This window comes from Mastigoproctus giganteus, chromosome 10 (assembly GCF_048544385.1).
Source record: "Mastigoproctus giganteus isolate SK-2022 chromosome 10, ASM4854438v1, whole genome shotgun sequence".
In the NCBI taxonomy this organism is placed as follows: Eukaryota; Metazoa; Arthropoda; class Arachnida; order Uropygi; family Thelyphonidae; genus Mastigoproctus; species Mastigoproctus giganteus.
The window spans coordinates 154,254,880-154,272,513 of NC_143584.1; the positions used below are offsets into that span (position 1 = coordinate 154,254,880).

The 17,634-nt window shown below is 34.7% G+C and overlaps 1 protein-coding gene across 1 annotated transcript in view; it reads left to right on the forward strand.

Moving 5' to 3' along the window:
* Nucleotides 1–17,634, forward strand: part of LOC150079395 (disintegrin and metalloproteinase domain-containing protein 11-like) — a 445,660-nt gene that overhangs the window by 224,308 nt on the left and 203,718 nt on the right. Inside the window, exon 18 of the mRNA XM_090383050.1 lies at nucleotides 14,302–14,397. Within this exon, the coding sequence (XP_090239176.1) occupies nucleotides 14,302–14,397 (96 nt within the window). The remainder of the gene's footprint in view (nucleotides 1–14,301; nucleotides 14,398–17,634) is intronic.

The following is a 17,634-nucleotide window of genomic DNA, read 5'->3' on the forward strand; positions in this document are numbered from 1 at the left end:
AAAACTTAGTAACCATTTCTCAGTCAATCTGCATAATTTTTCTAGATCTAATTGCAGTAGCATACCTTGATTACTGTCATTAACCATCCTGCCAACCTTTGTATCATCTACAAACTTAGACATTAAGGCCTATATGCATTCATCAGTATCATTAATAAATATAGTAAAAACAATAGGCATTTCACTAAACACTGGGTACTATGCTAATAATGTTAGTCCAAGAAGAGCATGTCCATTGATAACCACACCTGATGATTTATATGCACCCCACATATTTTTCTTTCCTATGATAAGTCTAATTAGTTCATCTGATATCCATTTAGTTCTCAGCTTTGAACAGTAACTCTTAGTTGGTATAAAAAAACCTAGTATCTTCTAAATTACTTCCCAATTAGAATTTGCTGTTGATAATTTGTTGCTCTGAATTGGTCACACTGAACAGATTTTAAAAATTGTCAGAGATCATTGTAGTTACCTTTAAAAGTAAAAACCTTTCTATTTTCCCTTGACAGCAGTTATATCTTTAAGTAAATGCCACATCAGTACACTGTGATCACTGCCACCTAGCAGTGTTTTTATCTGCTGATTCTTAATGCTGCATGTTCCAGTGTAAACAGTGTAAGAATCACTCACACCTCTGCCTACGGCTGCTGTTAATCTATTAGTCTGTGTATATTCTCCAAACTAGCAGTTTACCATTACACCTAACAGTGCCTTGATAGTATCAGCAAATATTATTTCATCCCTTCTATTTAAATGTATTCCATCAAATTTAATCCTAATTCATGACTTTTTCTCAATGTTGCCCTGTACTTATTAAATAAGTCTCCGATCCCCTACTCTTAATATTGTTATTACCAACACGTGCAACAAATCACCTTTTGTGCTCTTAAAAGATGATGACTGCTCTACATCGCCAACTTTTGCCCCATTCAGACATATTTTGGTTCTATTCCACCTATTATTTTTATAAAATATACAGTGGATTCCAGTTATTTGGGCCACCGGTTATCGGGGCAGCCAATTTATTTGGGGCAAATCTTAAAAAACAGAACCCAATCGAGAAAATAGCCAGGATTTACTTCGTTTAATTGGGACAACATGGTTCGGTCGGATTTATGGAGGTCACAACCATAAAACAATAAAAACAATTAGCAGTCACCTGTTTATTGGGCTTTTCTGTTAGTGCAATCTATCTTAAACGAATAGTAAACTCGATCTTATTGAATTTGCGATAATACCGACAGCTGGAATTCTGTGCGTTATTATGGTGAAATGTGCTTACACTTCCATGGAATCTTCAATCATATAAAAAAAAAATTAATTTTCAGAATCTTCTCTTCATTCCTATTTTTAAAGCTTCGTAAAATTGTTACTCCGTTCTCACTTGCGCATATCTTGTTACTTGCAATTTGTGTGTGCCGTGTTCTTTGTCATTGATTCCTTATCATTTTACTGTTTTAAATTTTAACCTCCACTCACAAATGTCAGGCAGAGATGAACTTATGTTCCTGAAGCCGCTATACAAAAGATACTATACTACCCACAAATGTCAGTGAACAAAAATGTCAACTAGTTAGTATGTACATATTACAGTACGTATTAATTATTCCGATTATCACATATATTCTTCCGATTTTCACGTATCATTTCATTTTTTAATTGGTAAGGTAACAAGGTAAATTTGTGCTTAATTATCTTTACTTTTATAGCTGTGGATAATATTCCTCCTATTTTCGCTAATTAGAATCGCTGTTTAATAGAATTAAAATTCAATTCACAAATTTACAATGACCGGTGCTTACTGCACATCGTACAGTGAACAGTACTTTATCGTAACGTGATTTGATTGTACGGTGAATCAATTGTAAAGCGGGGGTCCATTGTATTTTTAACTTTTTTTACGTGGAACTTCAGATAATTGGAGCCGCCTTAATCAGGCCAAAATGCACTAGTCCCAATTAACCGGAATCAACTGTATTTTCCATTTCCCTGACAATAGAATTGCAAACAACAGCTGTCTCGTGTGGAGCCAGAGCATTCAGCTCTGGAGGATAACGTTGTGTTGTGTGATGCATGAATGTAGTCTCCAACATTTTACTGGATTGCTGAGTACTTTATGGTTCCTCTCTTTTCCTTTGAGGGCAACAACCCTGTTCCTCAAGCCCTCATGTCAGTTCATCGGAATGCTGAATTGGTGCTTAATCTTCACTCACTCTTTGAGTTATGATCATGCAATTATCAGATCAGTAAAATATTTTATCCCATTATAAAATATTGATCCATTTTCTTTTTTGTTAATTTGCTGTGTTTGTAGTATATGAAAGCCACTTCAAAACTAATGCCTCAATTTTTTTTTTGATTGTATAATCTAGGTGTGGTTCACCAGTGGGGAAAATGTGTACAAAATGGTGGTGAATAGTACTTAAAGACTTCAACTATGTAAAATTGTGTAATGTTGCATACAAAATGTATTGGTATCAGGTAAAAATTTAAATGTTGCTCACAATATCCTGCAAGTTTCAATGCTGCATTAGTTTTTGAAAATTGTGCTCATTTGAGATTCACCAATGTTTGAAGAACATTTCTGGGGTGATGCCAATTGATATGATCACAGTTAGTTGGTGGGTTAGATGTTATGATGGTGGTCGTGATTTGTAGGGCATGTGAAGGTAAAGCCATCCTTAAATTGCAGTGACGGCATAGAGTGAGCAGAGATCGGATAAACTGATTAATGAAGACTGACACATTAAGATTTGATATGTTATAGAAGTGGGAATAGGCTTTAATGCATTGAAATCAATTCTGGACAATGTGAGATACAAGAAATTGTGTGGCAAGTGGGTTTCAATGAATGCTAACACCAAATCAAAAGGGGGAAGAAAGCGCAGTCTTGCGCCTGCCTTCCAGGCAGTATGTGACTATTGATGATGGTTTTGAGAGAGCATCATCACTGGAGATGAAACCTGGATAAACCATTATCAGCTGGAGTCAGAGTAGCAGTCTGTAGAGTGGAAGCACAATAATTTGCCAACAAATAAGAAATTAAAGGCCCTGCTGTCCACTGGAAAATTCAACTTTTCTGGTTTTTTGGACATTAGAGGAATTATCCTAGTCAATTACATGGAATAGGGGTAGGGGACACAGCTAATTCTGCTTGCTCTGTGTAAGCAATGGAGAACTGAAAGACGTAAATTGCAAGACTGAGAGCAGAAAAAAAAGGAATATTTCTCTTTCAGCATGACAATGGGATATCCCATATCAACGTCCCAACATGGGCAACCATTGTGGAATTTGGGTAGATTGTTCTGTCACATCCTCTGTATACACAGTTGCAACCTTGCACCACAGACCCTCACCTGTTTAATCTTATGAAGGATGGCCTTCATGGGAACACTTCACCACTGATACTGCTGTCATTGCAGCCATAAAGAAGTGACTCTTGAGGCTGACAGTAACTTTTATGAAGGTGAATGCAGGTGTGGTTTTAGAACTTTGGAAAATGTATACAAAGCGATGGTGAAATTTGGAAAAATAAATATAAATTCTGAAAGACTTGAATTATGTAAAATGAAGTTTAAATTGGCATACCTGCAGTGATATCAGAGGAAAAATTTGGAGGCATTAATTTATTTCAGAACAACCTCCATAATGTGTATTTAAATGGCCAAGGAGTGAAGGATTACATGTGGGGAGAATTACCAAGGTTAGTAACAGTCCCACCAGTGTGAAGGTGCAAGCAGAGTATTTGGTTATCTAACTCAGGTAGTGGAGTTGAACTCATGTTCCAAGTGTTCCCATACATAAGACACGGTTCAACTTTGAGTTGGTCCAGCTCCATGTGTGCCAAGGATTGTAATGAGGGGCTTACAGTTTTCTGTGGGCCCCCTGGGCTAAGAGGGCAATCACACAACATGAACAACACACCATGATATTACACTACAATACATTCACACCTCTGTGCAGACTTTTACCATGTTTGGTTTCTCTACATTTACACTGCAGGTTCGTAAAATATGCTGGAATTATTTACAAATTAAAAATAAAAACAAATAAAAAATAAATGTCCCAGTATTAGTCCTTCTATTTGAATGTTTTTTATTTTTATTTTTTATATATTATAAACATAGAGACTTCAACATTTCATTGCTTTTAAATTTCTGTTTCTTAGAACTTGTTACAGAAGGCTGCCACAGGTGATAAACAGAATTCCAAAAACAATTCCAATTTATCTTTAAGAAACAAAATTAGAAAAGAATTCCAGTTTATCCTTAATTTTCTTTAAATTTAATTTCTTGGAGTAATTTTACAAAACAAGTAAAATTGCTCTTTACAGAGTTAAAATATTCTAGAAATGAAATATTTGAAGTTGTGCTGGATAAGCTTTTCAAACTTGCCTTAGTTTCTTGACATGTAGTGACTTGGTACTCCATTTAATTAGTTTGTTAACAACCTTGAAATCATAAACAGTCTATTCACAAAAAAGGCATTCAACTAAAAATAAAATGCATGTGCTAAAATCTCATAAACTTTGTACAACATTAGTTATACATATGCTCTTATTCTTTGGTCATAATCCTCAAGTCCAAGACCCTTGCCTTATCTGTGGCTTGGCCATAAATATCAAGTTTGAGATCCTAATAAATACAGGAACACACCAAAACCAGGTTCTAGATTGATTACTATATCCAACTTATGGTAAACTTTAACCATTTCCTCTGCTTGCCATTTCACTGCTGATTTGCACCTCATTACTAGGAAGCTAGATATATAGTAATTTGAATTCAAGGACTAAAGTCTTCCTCATTTATTTTGTATTGAGCAGAATCATTTGACTTCCTGTTAACTGTGAATTCCACTGAAAGTGTACAAGCAAAATGCTAGGAAACAAAAATAAAAAGAGTACTTCTCAGCCCTCTTTTTCTAATAGAATGAGAAGCAGAAATTACAAGATTGAGAAGGTTAAAAGTTACAAAAGGAGAAAGTATATTACCCAGTCACTCCAGAATTCTAATCTACTTATGAGGGCTTGGATATGGTGTTCCTTTATTTATTACTGAATTTCAAACTCAAGGCTTATTCCCATAATATAAACAGGCATGCAACAAATTCATAAATGGTAGTTGCAGTCACCAAACCTTTGTTTTGGGAGGTTGAAGGTTATCCTGTGTGATGCTCATACATTGCAGATTTCCTGACTGTGGAAAATGCTTTATGCCATCAGAAAACTGTAGTAAGTATTATACTTTCCTCAACATTTGGGCCTTTGGACAGGAGATTGGCTGAGAGATAATGTAAGGCCATGTATTTATTTAGAATAAATAAGTATATCACATGCCAGAGTCTTCTTGATCAATAGTGCAGGTATAAAATGGACACTAGGCAATAAATCTAAAAAAATAAAAATGAGTTCAACGGTTAAAAAAATATATTGATTTTAAGAAGAAATGGCATACATCACTTTCATAATCAGTGTTTGGCATTATGCAATTAAAAATAGCATTGGTTATGTTGATCATTTCCAATCCAAACCCTGCATGTACCTTTATCTTAAATAGTTGAAGATAAGGGTATATAAGTTTGAGATTGGAAGTCACTATCATCATGTTCAGCAAATAAATTGATAATTAGTGCCAAAAATAAGTGGTGTTATAAAATCTGAAAAATTTAGCATTAGCATTAGTGTGGGTAAAGTGGCAAATGATGAATGAAAGCAACCTTATGCAGCATCAGCTATAAAAAAAAAAAAGACACTTCTGGTTTCACCTGCTCATTCCCTCCAATAGTTTTTCTAGTTCTTCCTTGCATTTATTTAAGCTATCAACTTCCACAACATCAGATGGAAGTTTGTTCCAGCAATCAACCACCCACTGGCTAAAGGCAAAGTCTATTCTACAACTGTCCTTCCTCAATTGGAATTTGTGCCCTTCCCCCTTTATGTGTGTAGCCCGAGCTAGGGGAAGAATCCCACCAGCATTGAATTTGCTCAATCCATTAAAAGCCTTAAGCACATCAATCAGATCACCTCGAAACACTTCAATCAAATTGTCTCGCAGGTGTGTAAGCCACCAGACACAATTTGCAGAACTGAAGCCTTTCTTGGTAAGAGCATCATCTTTGTTTCCCTTACCAATCTCATTGCCCTTATCTGCACTCATTCCAGCAGCCCTACATCCTTCCTAAAATGAAGCCTCCAGATCTGTATATGGTACTCAAGATGTGGCCTTATACAATGGGATAATCACCTTCTTATCCCTGCTATCAAAATTCCTTATTATTATTATTCAATTTATTGCATATGCTTCATCCCTGAACAGCCTTAAGTTAGGAGGGTCATTGACACTGTAATCTTGCTCTGTCTGCATTGCTCAGAGAACTTCATATTCAACTGCAAAATTAACCCCAGGTCTTTTTCATTTTCCACTACCCTGAGTGTAGTAGGTGACAGTTGGTATGTTACTCTGGGGTTATTGCTACCTATATGCAGTACTCTGAATTTGTCAGTTGCCATTGTTAAACTTCAATTGCCATTTCTAAGCCTACCTGCCCAACTTTTCTGGATCCTGTCATTAACCACTCAGCCAACCTTTGTATCATCTGCAAACTTGGACATTAATCCTGATATGCCTTCATCAGTATCATTGATAATATAGAAATACTAATGGGCCCAACACTGAACACTGGAGGATTCCACTAATAGCATTAGTCCATGAAGAACAGTGTCCATTGATTACCACTCTATCTTATCCCACTCAACCATCCCTTTATCCATAGCAGCAACTTGCCCTTAATTCATACTGCTCCAATTTGTACAACAGTATTTTATGTGTAACATTATCAAAAGCTTTCCTGAAATTCAAGTATGTAATATCAAAATTATTTTTTGCATCCAGTTTCTTTGTGACCACATCATATACTATCCAATCAGATTGGTCAGTCAAGACTTCCCCTTAACAAATGCATGCTGTGTCTGAAGTATAACTGCAGCCTTGTCTAGAGATCCTGCATTACTTATTTTACCAGTGACTCCATTATTTTCCCTGGAACAGAAGTTAAATTAACAGTTCTGTAATTACTTGTCACCTTTGATTCCCTTTTGTCATTTGGTAATACATTCCCTCATCTCCAGTCTGCAGGGACCTACCATGGATCGAAAGATACTCTCATAATTATGGCTGAGGGTTTGCTTACTTCCTTGACTACCTCCCTTAATATAATCGGATAGATCCCTTCCATCCTGGGCAACTTTTTTATGCTTAACTTCAACGATTTCTCTTCCACTTTCTTATCAGTTATTACAAAATCATTTAGCTCCCTGTTAGAGTTTTATAAACTTCTGGCCTCCACTTCCCTACAGAATTCCTCATGCATGAATGCAGATGTAAAATACTCATTCAGTTTGTCAGCAACCTGAATAGGATTATCAACCGTCGAACCATTGATATTAGGTAGACTAATTTGATTCACCTCCTTCCTTCTAGTGTTTACATAAATAAAGAAGTCTTTGCTGTTTATCTTTGCATCCTTTGCCAAAAAATTCTCATAATCTGCCTTGGCTTGCTTAAATCTCTTTGTGATTTGATTAAAGACTAGTTTATATCTACCATTGGCTTCTGTGTCACCTGATAATTTATATGCATCTGATGCATTTTTCTTCTCTGCCACGAGTCTCGTCAGTTCATTTGACACCCATTTAGGCCTTTTGAAGAAAATTTTTTAGAAGAAAAGTATTTCTTTGTTGGTATGAAAAGCCTAGTAGTTCTATGATTAATTCCAGAATGCTTCCCATTTAGAATTTGATGATGGGAACATCATCAGTTGGTCTCACTGTATAAAATTCAAAAACTGTCTGAGACCACTGAAGTCACCTTCACATAACCAAGAACCCTTCCCTTTATCTTTGATGGTAGTTACATCTTTAAGTAGATCCCAAATCAATACACTGTGATCACAGCCATCTAACATTAGCATTAGTAGAGGCATTTGATGCAAGAAAGCAAGCTTATGCAGCATCAGCCAAAAAAAATAAAAATAAATAAATAAATAAAAAATAACCACTTCCACTTCACCCCTCTGTTCGTTCGAAATACCTGTCCAGCTGAGCCTTAAACTTATTTAGTCTATCAACTTCCACGACAAGGGATGGAAGTCTGTTCCACCAACCAACCACCCGATGGCTAAAGGCAAATTTCCGCACATCTATCCTACATCTGTCTTTCCTCGATTGGAATTTATGCCCTCTCAGGTGATTATTCTGAGCAAGAGGAAGAATCCCATCAGCATTGAGCATGCTCAAACCATTCAAGGCTTTATACACCTCTATCAGATCACCTCGCTGGTGCCTAGTCTCCAGACACTGTAATTTGCAAAACTTAAGCCTTTCTTCGTAAGAGCAACCCTTTGTTCCATTCACTAATCTTGTTGCCCTTCTCTGTACTCATTCCAGCAGCTGTGGTAGAGTACCATAGGTTCTCTAAATTCTGTGGCTTGAAAAGACAGAAGCTGCTTATTGAGGTGGGACATGAATTTATGTGGATTGTAATTTTCATGATGTACATAAGAATGAAAATAATTCCAAAGAGTAGGAAGAATAAATGAAGAAATAAAAAAAGGTCAACTGAGTTTTGGAATGAACTATAAATTTATGTTGACTAGTTAATGGATGGGCCAGGTTGTTTACTTATATTACAGTAAACCCCCGCTATTCGCGGGGGTTATGTTCCTGAGAAATGTCGCGAATACTGAGTTATGGCTCCCATAGTAATAAAGGGGTTCCGTTCCAAAGTATGAAATATATAAGAAAAACTAGTCTAAAATTTTGTCTATGTATGTATTATATGTACCTTCATAATATGACTATGTACAAAGACAGTACATAGTGAAATGCAAGCATATGGCATCGAAATTAAAATAAGAAACAATTTAATATTAAATCTAATATTTATTAGAAATTTCAAACAAATCTTTCAAACCAGCGCCTTTGCTTGCTAGCAAAAAAAAAAATCCCGCCAGTGCATACACCAGTTTCGCTAAAGTGTTGATAAAGGAGTTTTGCCTTTTCGCGAATGATGAGTGAACTTAACGGAATTTTATATTGAGTTCGGTCTTCTATCCGTAGATTTAAAGCCTTTTCCATTTTTTATAATTTAACATCACGAGTTACAGAGCAAATTTTTGAAACAATTAGCGCGTTTTCACAGACACTATGGCAGATTTTTTTCTTCCGATTTCTTGATTGATCGTACTGTTGACTCATTGATTTTATAATGTTTTGCCACTGAGGAGACACTTTCACCATTCGAAATTTTGCCTAATAACTCAATTTTATTCGCTAATGTCATCACCTTCTTTGATATTTTCACATTTCTTTTTTTATTCGTAGCCATATTTTTGTAGCGGTTAGAAAGAACTTGTCCACAATAAAGTCACTTTCTTCCGTTAACACACTCGAAAAAGTCTGTTTTACACTGCAAAACGGTAGATTTATCATTTTTGTAAGCATATCAATTTATAAATTGATAAATTTATTCAATTTATAAACATATAAATTAAAAGCAAACGACGAAACCTTCCATGACAAACGCGTAACACATACTGAACAAGGATTAGCGAGAAACATCCACGCTCGCGATTTTTTCACCCCCCACCCCCACCCACTGTGCGCTGTTTTGGCCGGGAAAGATCATTTTAGCCACGCCCATGTTTTTTATGGCGGAAAATATTCACGGTACTTTAAAATTCACATTTTTTAAGGTTTCATTTTATATTAAATCGGCGATCGCGAATACAGATACCGCGAATAGCGGGGGTTTACTCTATTTCTTAAAAAATTCCATGAGAAGAAAACAGACTACTGCATTGAATGGTTTTGAATGTATTTCTTAATACTGTTTTGCACAGGTACAATACAAAACTTAATATAGATTTAAAGAGCTATATTTAAAAAACCAACTAATGAGCGGTGTTTTTTTTTTTAACTCAAGTGTTCATTTCCTGCATGATGTACAGATCGTATGAATCAGAGCTGTAACACTCAATATGTTCTATGTTGGTAATAATATTAGTAAAATAATTAGGAAAATCGTTTTGAATATTTTCGTTAGATTCTTTTAATTGCGTTAATTTGATTTTTAATTGCGTTAATTTGATTTTTAATTGTGTTAAATTGATTATTTAATTATTTATATTTTATTCTAATATACCGGTAAGTTGTCGTTTTTTTTCGTTTTTTCCGTTTTAATTTCTGGAGGGTATCATATGGAAGTGTTCTACATATTATATTGAGGTAAACTCCTCTTATTATTTTACTAATATGATGTACAGATCATATACAGGAACTCCCCGACTTACGTAATACTCAACTTACGGAAATTCAACTTTACGTATGTTTTTGCCGGCTGGTGCAAACTTAAAAAAAAAATCATGGAAATGTATTTTACATCCCATAGGAATAAATGGAGATATCATGAAAATATAATGTGAATGAACCCAATAACACATTGTTTTTTTTTTTATTTGTTCGAAGTCCTTGGAAGTTGAAAATTTCGCTATATTACTAAGCTATTTATATTTATTAATTAAAATTTATTAAATAAAGTAAATTAAAAAAAATAAATTAATATTATTAAATTTATTTAATAAAGCTATTTATTAAAAGGTCATATTTATAATGAAAATTGCACTACTTTTTCATCATTATCATATGTTCCCGTTATAAGAATAAATTTTAAATGCCTTTGTGATATTTTTCTAAAGCACGTTTCTGGAGGTCATGACCATAAAACAATGAAAACAATTTGCACTTTCTGGTTTATTGGGCTTTTCTGTTAGTGCATCTAATTATAAACGGGTAGTAAATTCAAGCTTATTGCATTTGCGATAATACCGATAACTGCAATTGTTTGGGTTTTTACACTATTATGGTGAAATGCAAATTTTCAGAAACTTCTTTTCATTCCTATTTACGTATTGCAATGATGAAAGGAAAGCGACCAACGAAAAGTGCAAGTGGTGGTAGTGCCAGGAAATGAAACAAAATTGATTTAGAAATGAAGATGAAAATGATTAAGAAGTATGATGCAGGACGAGGTTTGTCATCTATTACAAGGGAATTAGGTCTCGCTGATTCAAAAGTGAATACTATTTTAAAGGACAGTGCACATATGAAAGAACATGTCAAAGGATCAATGTACTTAAGATCAACAGTGATCACAAAACAGCATTCAGGTGCTATATCGAAGATGGAACAGCTGTTTATAATATGGGTGGAAAATCAGATTTAGAAACAAGTGCCCCTGAATCTAATGACCATTCAAGCAAAAGCGACAAATATTTATAAAGATATATTTATAAAGGATAAGTACGGCGAACACCAAACCAAGTTCATGGCAAGCAACAGGCGCAATGCTTGAGTCTATTAAGGTTCCAGCATCGCATTGGTTTCCACAACATTAAAGTATGTGGTGAAGTCGCCAGTGCCAATTCTGCAGCTGCAGAGAAATTTTGTGTTGTGTTGGAAAAAATTATTGATGAAGATGGCTATTCGATGCAGCAAATTTTTAATGTTGACGAGACTGCTCTATATTGGAAAAAAATGCCGGATCGAACATACATTGCCAAAGAGGAAAATACAGTGCCAGGTTTCTAGGCGTCAAAAGGGCCACGCTCTTGCTTGGGGCTGATGCAGCAAGCGATTACAGATTAAAACCACTGCTTGTGTACCATTCTGGAAATCCTCATGCATTTAAGGGCATCAATAAAGCCACCCTACCCGTGCATTTCCGATCGAACCAGACAGCATGGATAACAATATCTCTCTTTGAGGATTGGTTTAAATGCTGCTTCATTCCCAAGGTTTAAAAATATTGTAAAGACAATGACATTCCTTTCAAGATTTTGCTTCAATTAGATAATGCTCCTGGACATCCTATGCATCTAGATGATTTCATTTCAAACATGAGAATCATATTTCTACTGCCAAACGTGACTTCATTCATCCAACCATATGGATCAGGGTGTTATTTTGAATTTAAAAGCATACTATTTTTGCACAACATTTGCTCAGGCATTGTCTGCAGTAGACAGTGAGAAAAATTTTATATTAAGAGACTTTTGGAAATCTTACAATATTTACCACGCCATCTTAAACATGAATAAGGCCTGGGTAGAAATTACTAAAAGTTGTTTAAATGGCACATGGAAGAAAATATGCCCATGGCACGTAAAAGACTTCGAAGGACGAATCATACGAAGAGTTTACAGATAAGATTGTAAAGGTTGCAGAGCTACTTCAGTTGTAGGTTGATGCCAAAAACATGAAGGAGTTAATAGAGGAAGAAGAGAAGGAATTATCTAATGAAGAACTTATTGACTTGCAGGCAGCAATAGTGAAATAAGAAAATGCTGACGAAGCTCAAGATGAACCAAATTAGGAGCCGAGATGCTTCATCACCAGAGAGATGGCAATGGCAAGGTTTGAGAAGATGGATTCTGACAGCGAATGATTCTTAAAAGTTAACAGAGGGGTGAATGATATTTTCTCTCTACTACAGCCTCAATTGAAGAAGATTTTAGAAATTCTTCTAGTCATTAATAGGAATCGAACCCAGGCCTCTTCAGATTGTTGATGGGCAGCATTATACCTTGCCAACTGAGCTACTGCAGAAGCTGTATGACACTGTGCAAACAAGATTTAGAAACAAGTGCCCCTGAATCTAATGACCATTCAAGCAAAAGCAACAAATATTTATAAAGATATTAAGGATAAGTACGGCGAACACCAACCCAAGTTCATGGCAAGCAACAGGCGCAATGCTTGAGTCTATTAAGGTTCAAGCATCGCGTTGGTTTCCACAACATTAAAGTATGTGGTGAAGTCGCCAGTGCCGATTTTGCAGCTGCAGAGAAATTTTGTGATGTGTTGGAAAAAATTATTGATTAAGGTGGCTATTCGATGCAGCAAATTTTTAATGTTGACGAGATTGCTCTATATTGGAAAAAAATGCCTGATCGAACATACATTGCCAAAGAGGAAAATACAGTGCCAGGTTTCTAGGCGTCAAAAGGGCCACGCTCTTGCTTGGGGCTGATGCGGCAAGCGATTACAGATTAAAACCACTGCTTGTGTACCATTCTGGAAATCCTCATGCATTTAAGGGCATCAATAAAGCCACCCTACCCATGCAAACTGTATAATTGATAATAGATTGGTTAGAACAGACTGTATGGAACACTTTACAGTATATCCCCTAATAATTCTGATTTAGTACCTTCAGATTTCCATCTCTCCTCAACTTAAATAACATCTTTCAGAAAAACATTTCCATAACAATAATAAGTTACATCAGCAGTGCAACAGTGGTATTATCAGTATCATGAGACAATTCTACAATAGGATTTTGAAAATCTGAACAGACATTGGAATAAATGTTTGAATGTTCGTGTTGATTATATTGATAAATAGATGCATCTCTTTGTAACAGTTTGCTTCTCTTCTGTATCCCACTAACTTCTGAAAATAAAACTTTGGAGAGCTTCCTTTGATTTGTCCTTGTGTACTAGTGGTATTGTTGTGCCATAAGGCAGAAAGTGCCCCACAAATTTATTTTTCCATTTCTGTTTGTTAACATTATAGTATTTTATCTAATTAAAATTAATGCCCAGTTACATTCTTTAACCTGATTTTTTCCCCCTTTTCTTTTTACATTTTTACTTATGTATTATTTAAAATTACTTAGAGAATAGATGATGTAATAAAAATTTAGCTGTTCACTCAGTAATGTAATATATAACAGTAGGTATCCATCGTTATCATGTGCTTATTTATTCATGTTTTGTCTAGTGCCAAAGATATATATATATATATATATACACATATATAGAAGCACTGTAAAAAAAAACTGGAAAATTAGTGAAGAAACAAATAAATAAATAATGAAAATATGAATGGAAGGAAAGTGGAAGGAATATGTATGTAAAATTTTGAAAAATATTAAGTATAGGGCAAATACAGTCAAGTTATAAGTCAACAAATAATAAATTTAGACCAGTGCCATCTGACCACAGCAAGGCCAAAAAGTGTGAAATTTATTTGTTTTATTTGATTTTTCTCTCATTTTCCTTGGTTTTCATATATAGCTTCTATATATTATGGAACGTGTTGTTGGATATTGCTTATGCAGCCACTAATAAACTGTCTTCTCTTTCTTTCTCTCTTTATTTTTACTATTAAACATTATTTTTACAGTTTTATATACATACATAAAAAATACATACATGCACGTTTTTTTTTTTAAACATTAGGAGTGCTTGCAAGCTGACCCATGCTGTGATCCTATAACTTGCAAACTGCGCGTTGAAGCTGAATGCTCAGCAGGTCTTTGCTGTGAAGACTGTAAGGTAAATCTTAGTATTTTTCAGATGAAATGATTCTAAATCATCTAAGTATTCTGATTAATTTTCAAATGTACTGATATTCAATGTGATTCAGTATATATAATCACTTTGATATGTTGTATTTCCTCAGAGTTATTGAGTACAAATGTAAACACAAATATTTTCACAATTAGTGAAAATATAATAGTAAAAAAGTTTAGGTAAGGTATTTTACTATTTTAAGGTAAAGTTTAGGTAAGGTATTTTAAAATATCCACTGCTAGTACATGTGCATGCACGCACACATGCACCCATAAAAACCATATTTTCTCAGCAGCCCAACATATAGTAGCAAATGTGTCAGTTTTGATTTTACATGATACCTCTCAGATATTCATCCACAAATTGGAGAGTGATTTAGATTTTAGATACGCTTCATAAATTACTTGAATTATCAGAATGTGAGGAGCACTGATCCTTCCACTTTGACATGGAACACCTCTCTTATTCTGATCAAGAAGCCAAATGTAGATGTATGCTTTTGTACTGGACTTGAAAGGGAATCAATAAAGTGACAGAACCAATAAACTGTAACTTAACAATGCTGGAGGCCTGTTGCATTGTGCACTAGGGGCCAAATTCTTTTCCAAGTTAAATCTCAATTCTGAATATTTTCAGATCCCCTTGAGTACTGAGCATAGCAAATACTGTTTTCTCAATGATGTGATAAAATTACCACCTTTGCAGATTGCCAAAAGGATGACTGAAACTCAGCTGAGACTTTCCATAGAATGATGGATAAAGTAATGGATGGATTGTTAGTAAAGTGAGTGGTTGTGTTCTAGAATGATGTTTTGGTGTACTCCGACACTTACCAACATCACAAGGATTTGCTGTGGGAGGTACAAAATTTCAAAGCCAATTTGTTACTAGAGTTTTCGAAATGTGAACTGTTTCTAGTAAAATAACATACCTGAGTCACACGTTGGATAAAGCAGATATATATGCCACATCAGTTCCTTAAGTCCAGTCCTCAGTGTAATATCAAGCAGGTCAAGAGTTTCCTAGGTATGTTAAATTTTTATAGGAAGTTTATGCTAGTGTGTGCAGATATTATGGTGCTGATCTCAAGGCTTGCTTGTAAAGGAACTAAGTTTATATAGGGGTATGGAACAGCAGAAAGCTTTTGATGATGTGAACAAAAGTCTCGTCTCTGCTTCTGTTTTGGCTCATCCCGAATCGGGACAAGAATTTTATGTTATTCCTATTGCCTTCAGCAAGACCACAAGTTGTGTTCTTGAACAAAACATGGATAATGAACTGAAACCCATTGCTTATCTAAGCCAAAAATTGAATCCTGCAGAGAGAGATCCTATTCCATCATTGAAAGGAAAACATTGGCTTTGATGTATCCTTTGGGAAGGTTTAAACATCTGCTAAAAGGACAGAAGCTAATAATGAAGTCTGACCACAAGCCACTGCTTTACAACAGGAAAGATAAAAGCCAGAGAATATTAAAGTGGCTCCTCAAATTGCAGGATTTTGACAAAAATATATCTTATAACTCAGGGAAATCTAACTGTTTTGCAGACACTTATCAAGATATTGTGTAGTAGGACTCACAGACAAGGAATGATTGTTAGCCTTGTTGTGAGAGAGTTGCTAAATTAGAAAGCTGTAAACAACAAACAACATGAACAGTTGAATACCTCTTCAGGAAAAAGAACAATCAAGCATAATCTTGTAGAAAAGGACATAGATTGCTAATTCAAGGTTTCCTTAGAAGTATGATTGCCAGTAAACTACTTGGTGAGAACACAGTTATAATCTAACTGGAATATGTGTAAAACAAATTATTGACTATGTTAAAGTATAGATATTTTTATATGTGTATATCTAAATTTTAAATTTAAATTATCGTTTGCCTATGTATTATATATTTGTGTCAGTACAGAACTCTTAACTATGTGACTGAAACATCTTTTGTTATGGTTAATATTATAGCTCAAGAAAGATACTTGTTATTATAGTTTTTATATGGAAGTGTTAATAACTCTTCTTAACCTGGCAGTGGTAGCACACAAAATGTAGCAAAAAGCGTTGGTGGATCATCTAACAGGTGCCCAACTTCCTTTTTAATTTTTGGAAAATGTTTTGAGTTTTTGAATTCTACATAAACAATGCTAATATTTAATCTTTTCTTAATGGGTTGTAGTACTTATTGTATGAATTTTTTTAGGTTTTAATAAACAATTAAAAGTTTTAAAATATGTGTGTTTTACACCATTTATTTTCACAAAAATCTCTTCCATTTTCCAGTTTTAAAGAGCATTAAGTGTGTAGAATTTCAAATATTTAAAAATAACTAAATGCACAAGGCATAATACTTTAAGAGTTAAGAGTTTAATATCTATATAATATCAATGTAGATACACCATAGATAACTCTTAAGAAACTATGATGGTAGTTAGTGTGGGAGGCATTATTTGCTCTGTATCTCATATTGTGCTATTCCTTCACAACGAGTTTCCATGGTATTGCACTACCTCGAATAAGTAACGCTTCACTAATAGAGAAGACTATTGTTACTTATTCTCAGTGAGTACTACCATCCAGATGCCACCGTTTCAAAGCTATTGGCCTATCATCGGTGGGTGGGCAGGTACCCTGGTACATCCCCACTCACTGATGATAGGCCAAAATATGATAATATTTAAATATTATCATATAAATCTTTTGGCATCCCTCATATTGTGTGATTATCTTCATAACTGGGTTGTCTGCAATAACAGGGTACCTGCCCACCCACCAATGATAAGCCAAAAGCTTTGAAACGGTGCTGTCTGGGTGGTGGTACTCACTGAGAATAAGTAACAATAGTCTTCTCTATTAGTGAAGCGTTACTTATTCGAGGTAGTGCAATACCGTGTAACTCGTTGTGAAGGAATAGCACAATATGAGATACAGAGCCTCCCACACTAACTACCATCTTAGTTTCTTAAGAGTTATCTATGATATATCTACACCGATATTATATAGATATTAATTTCAAATATGCACACACGCAGACACACACACATATATTTATGCTTATGTATGTAAATATTATTAAAAAAAAATTTTTTAAAATGTATTATACTGGGTGAGGCTGTAGGATTGGGTGTTTTTTGGTGAATTTATTTTAAAAGATGAGATGTAAATTGAGAATCTTTATTTAAAGAAATAATAGCATTAACAAATGCAGTTTCATAGTTTAATATT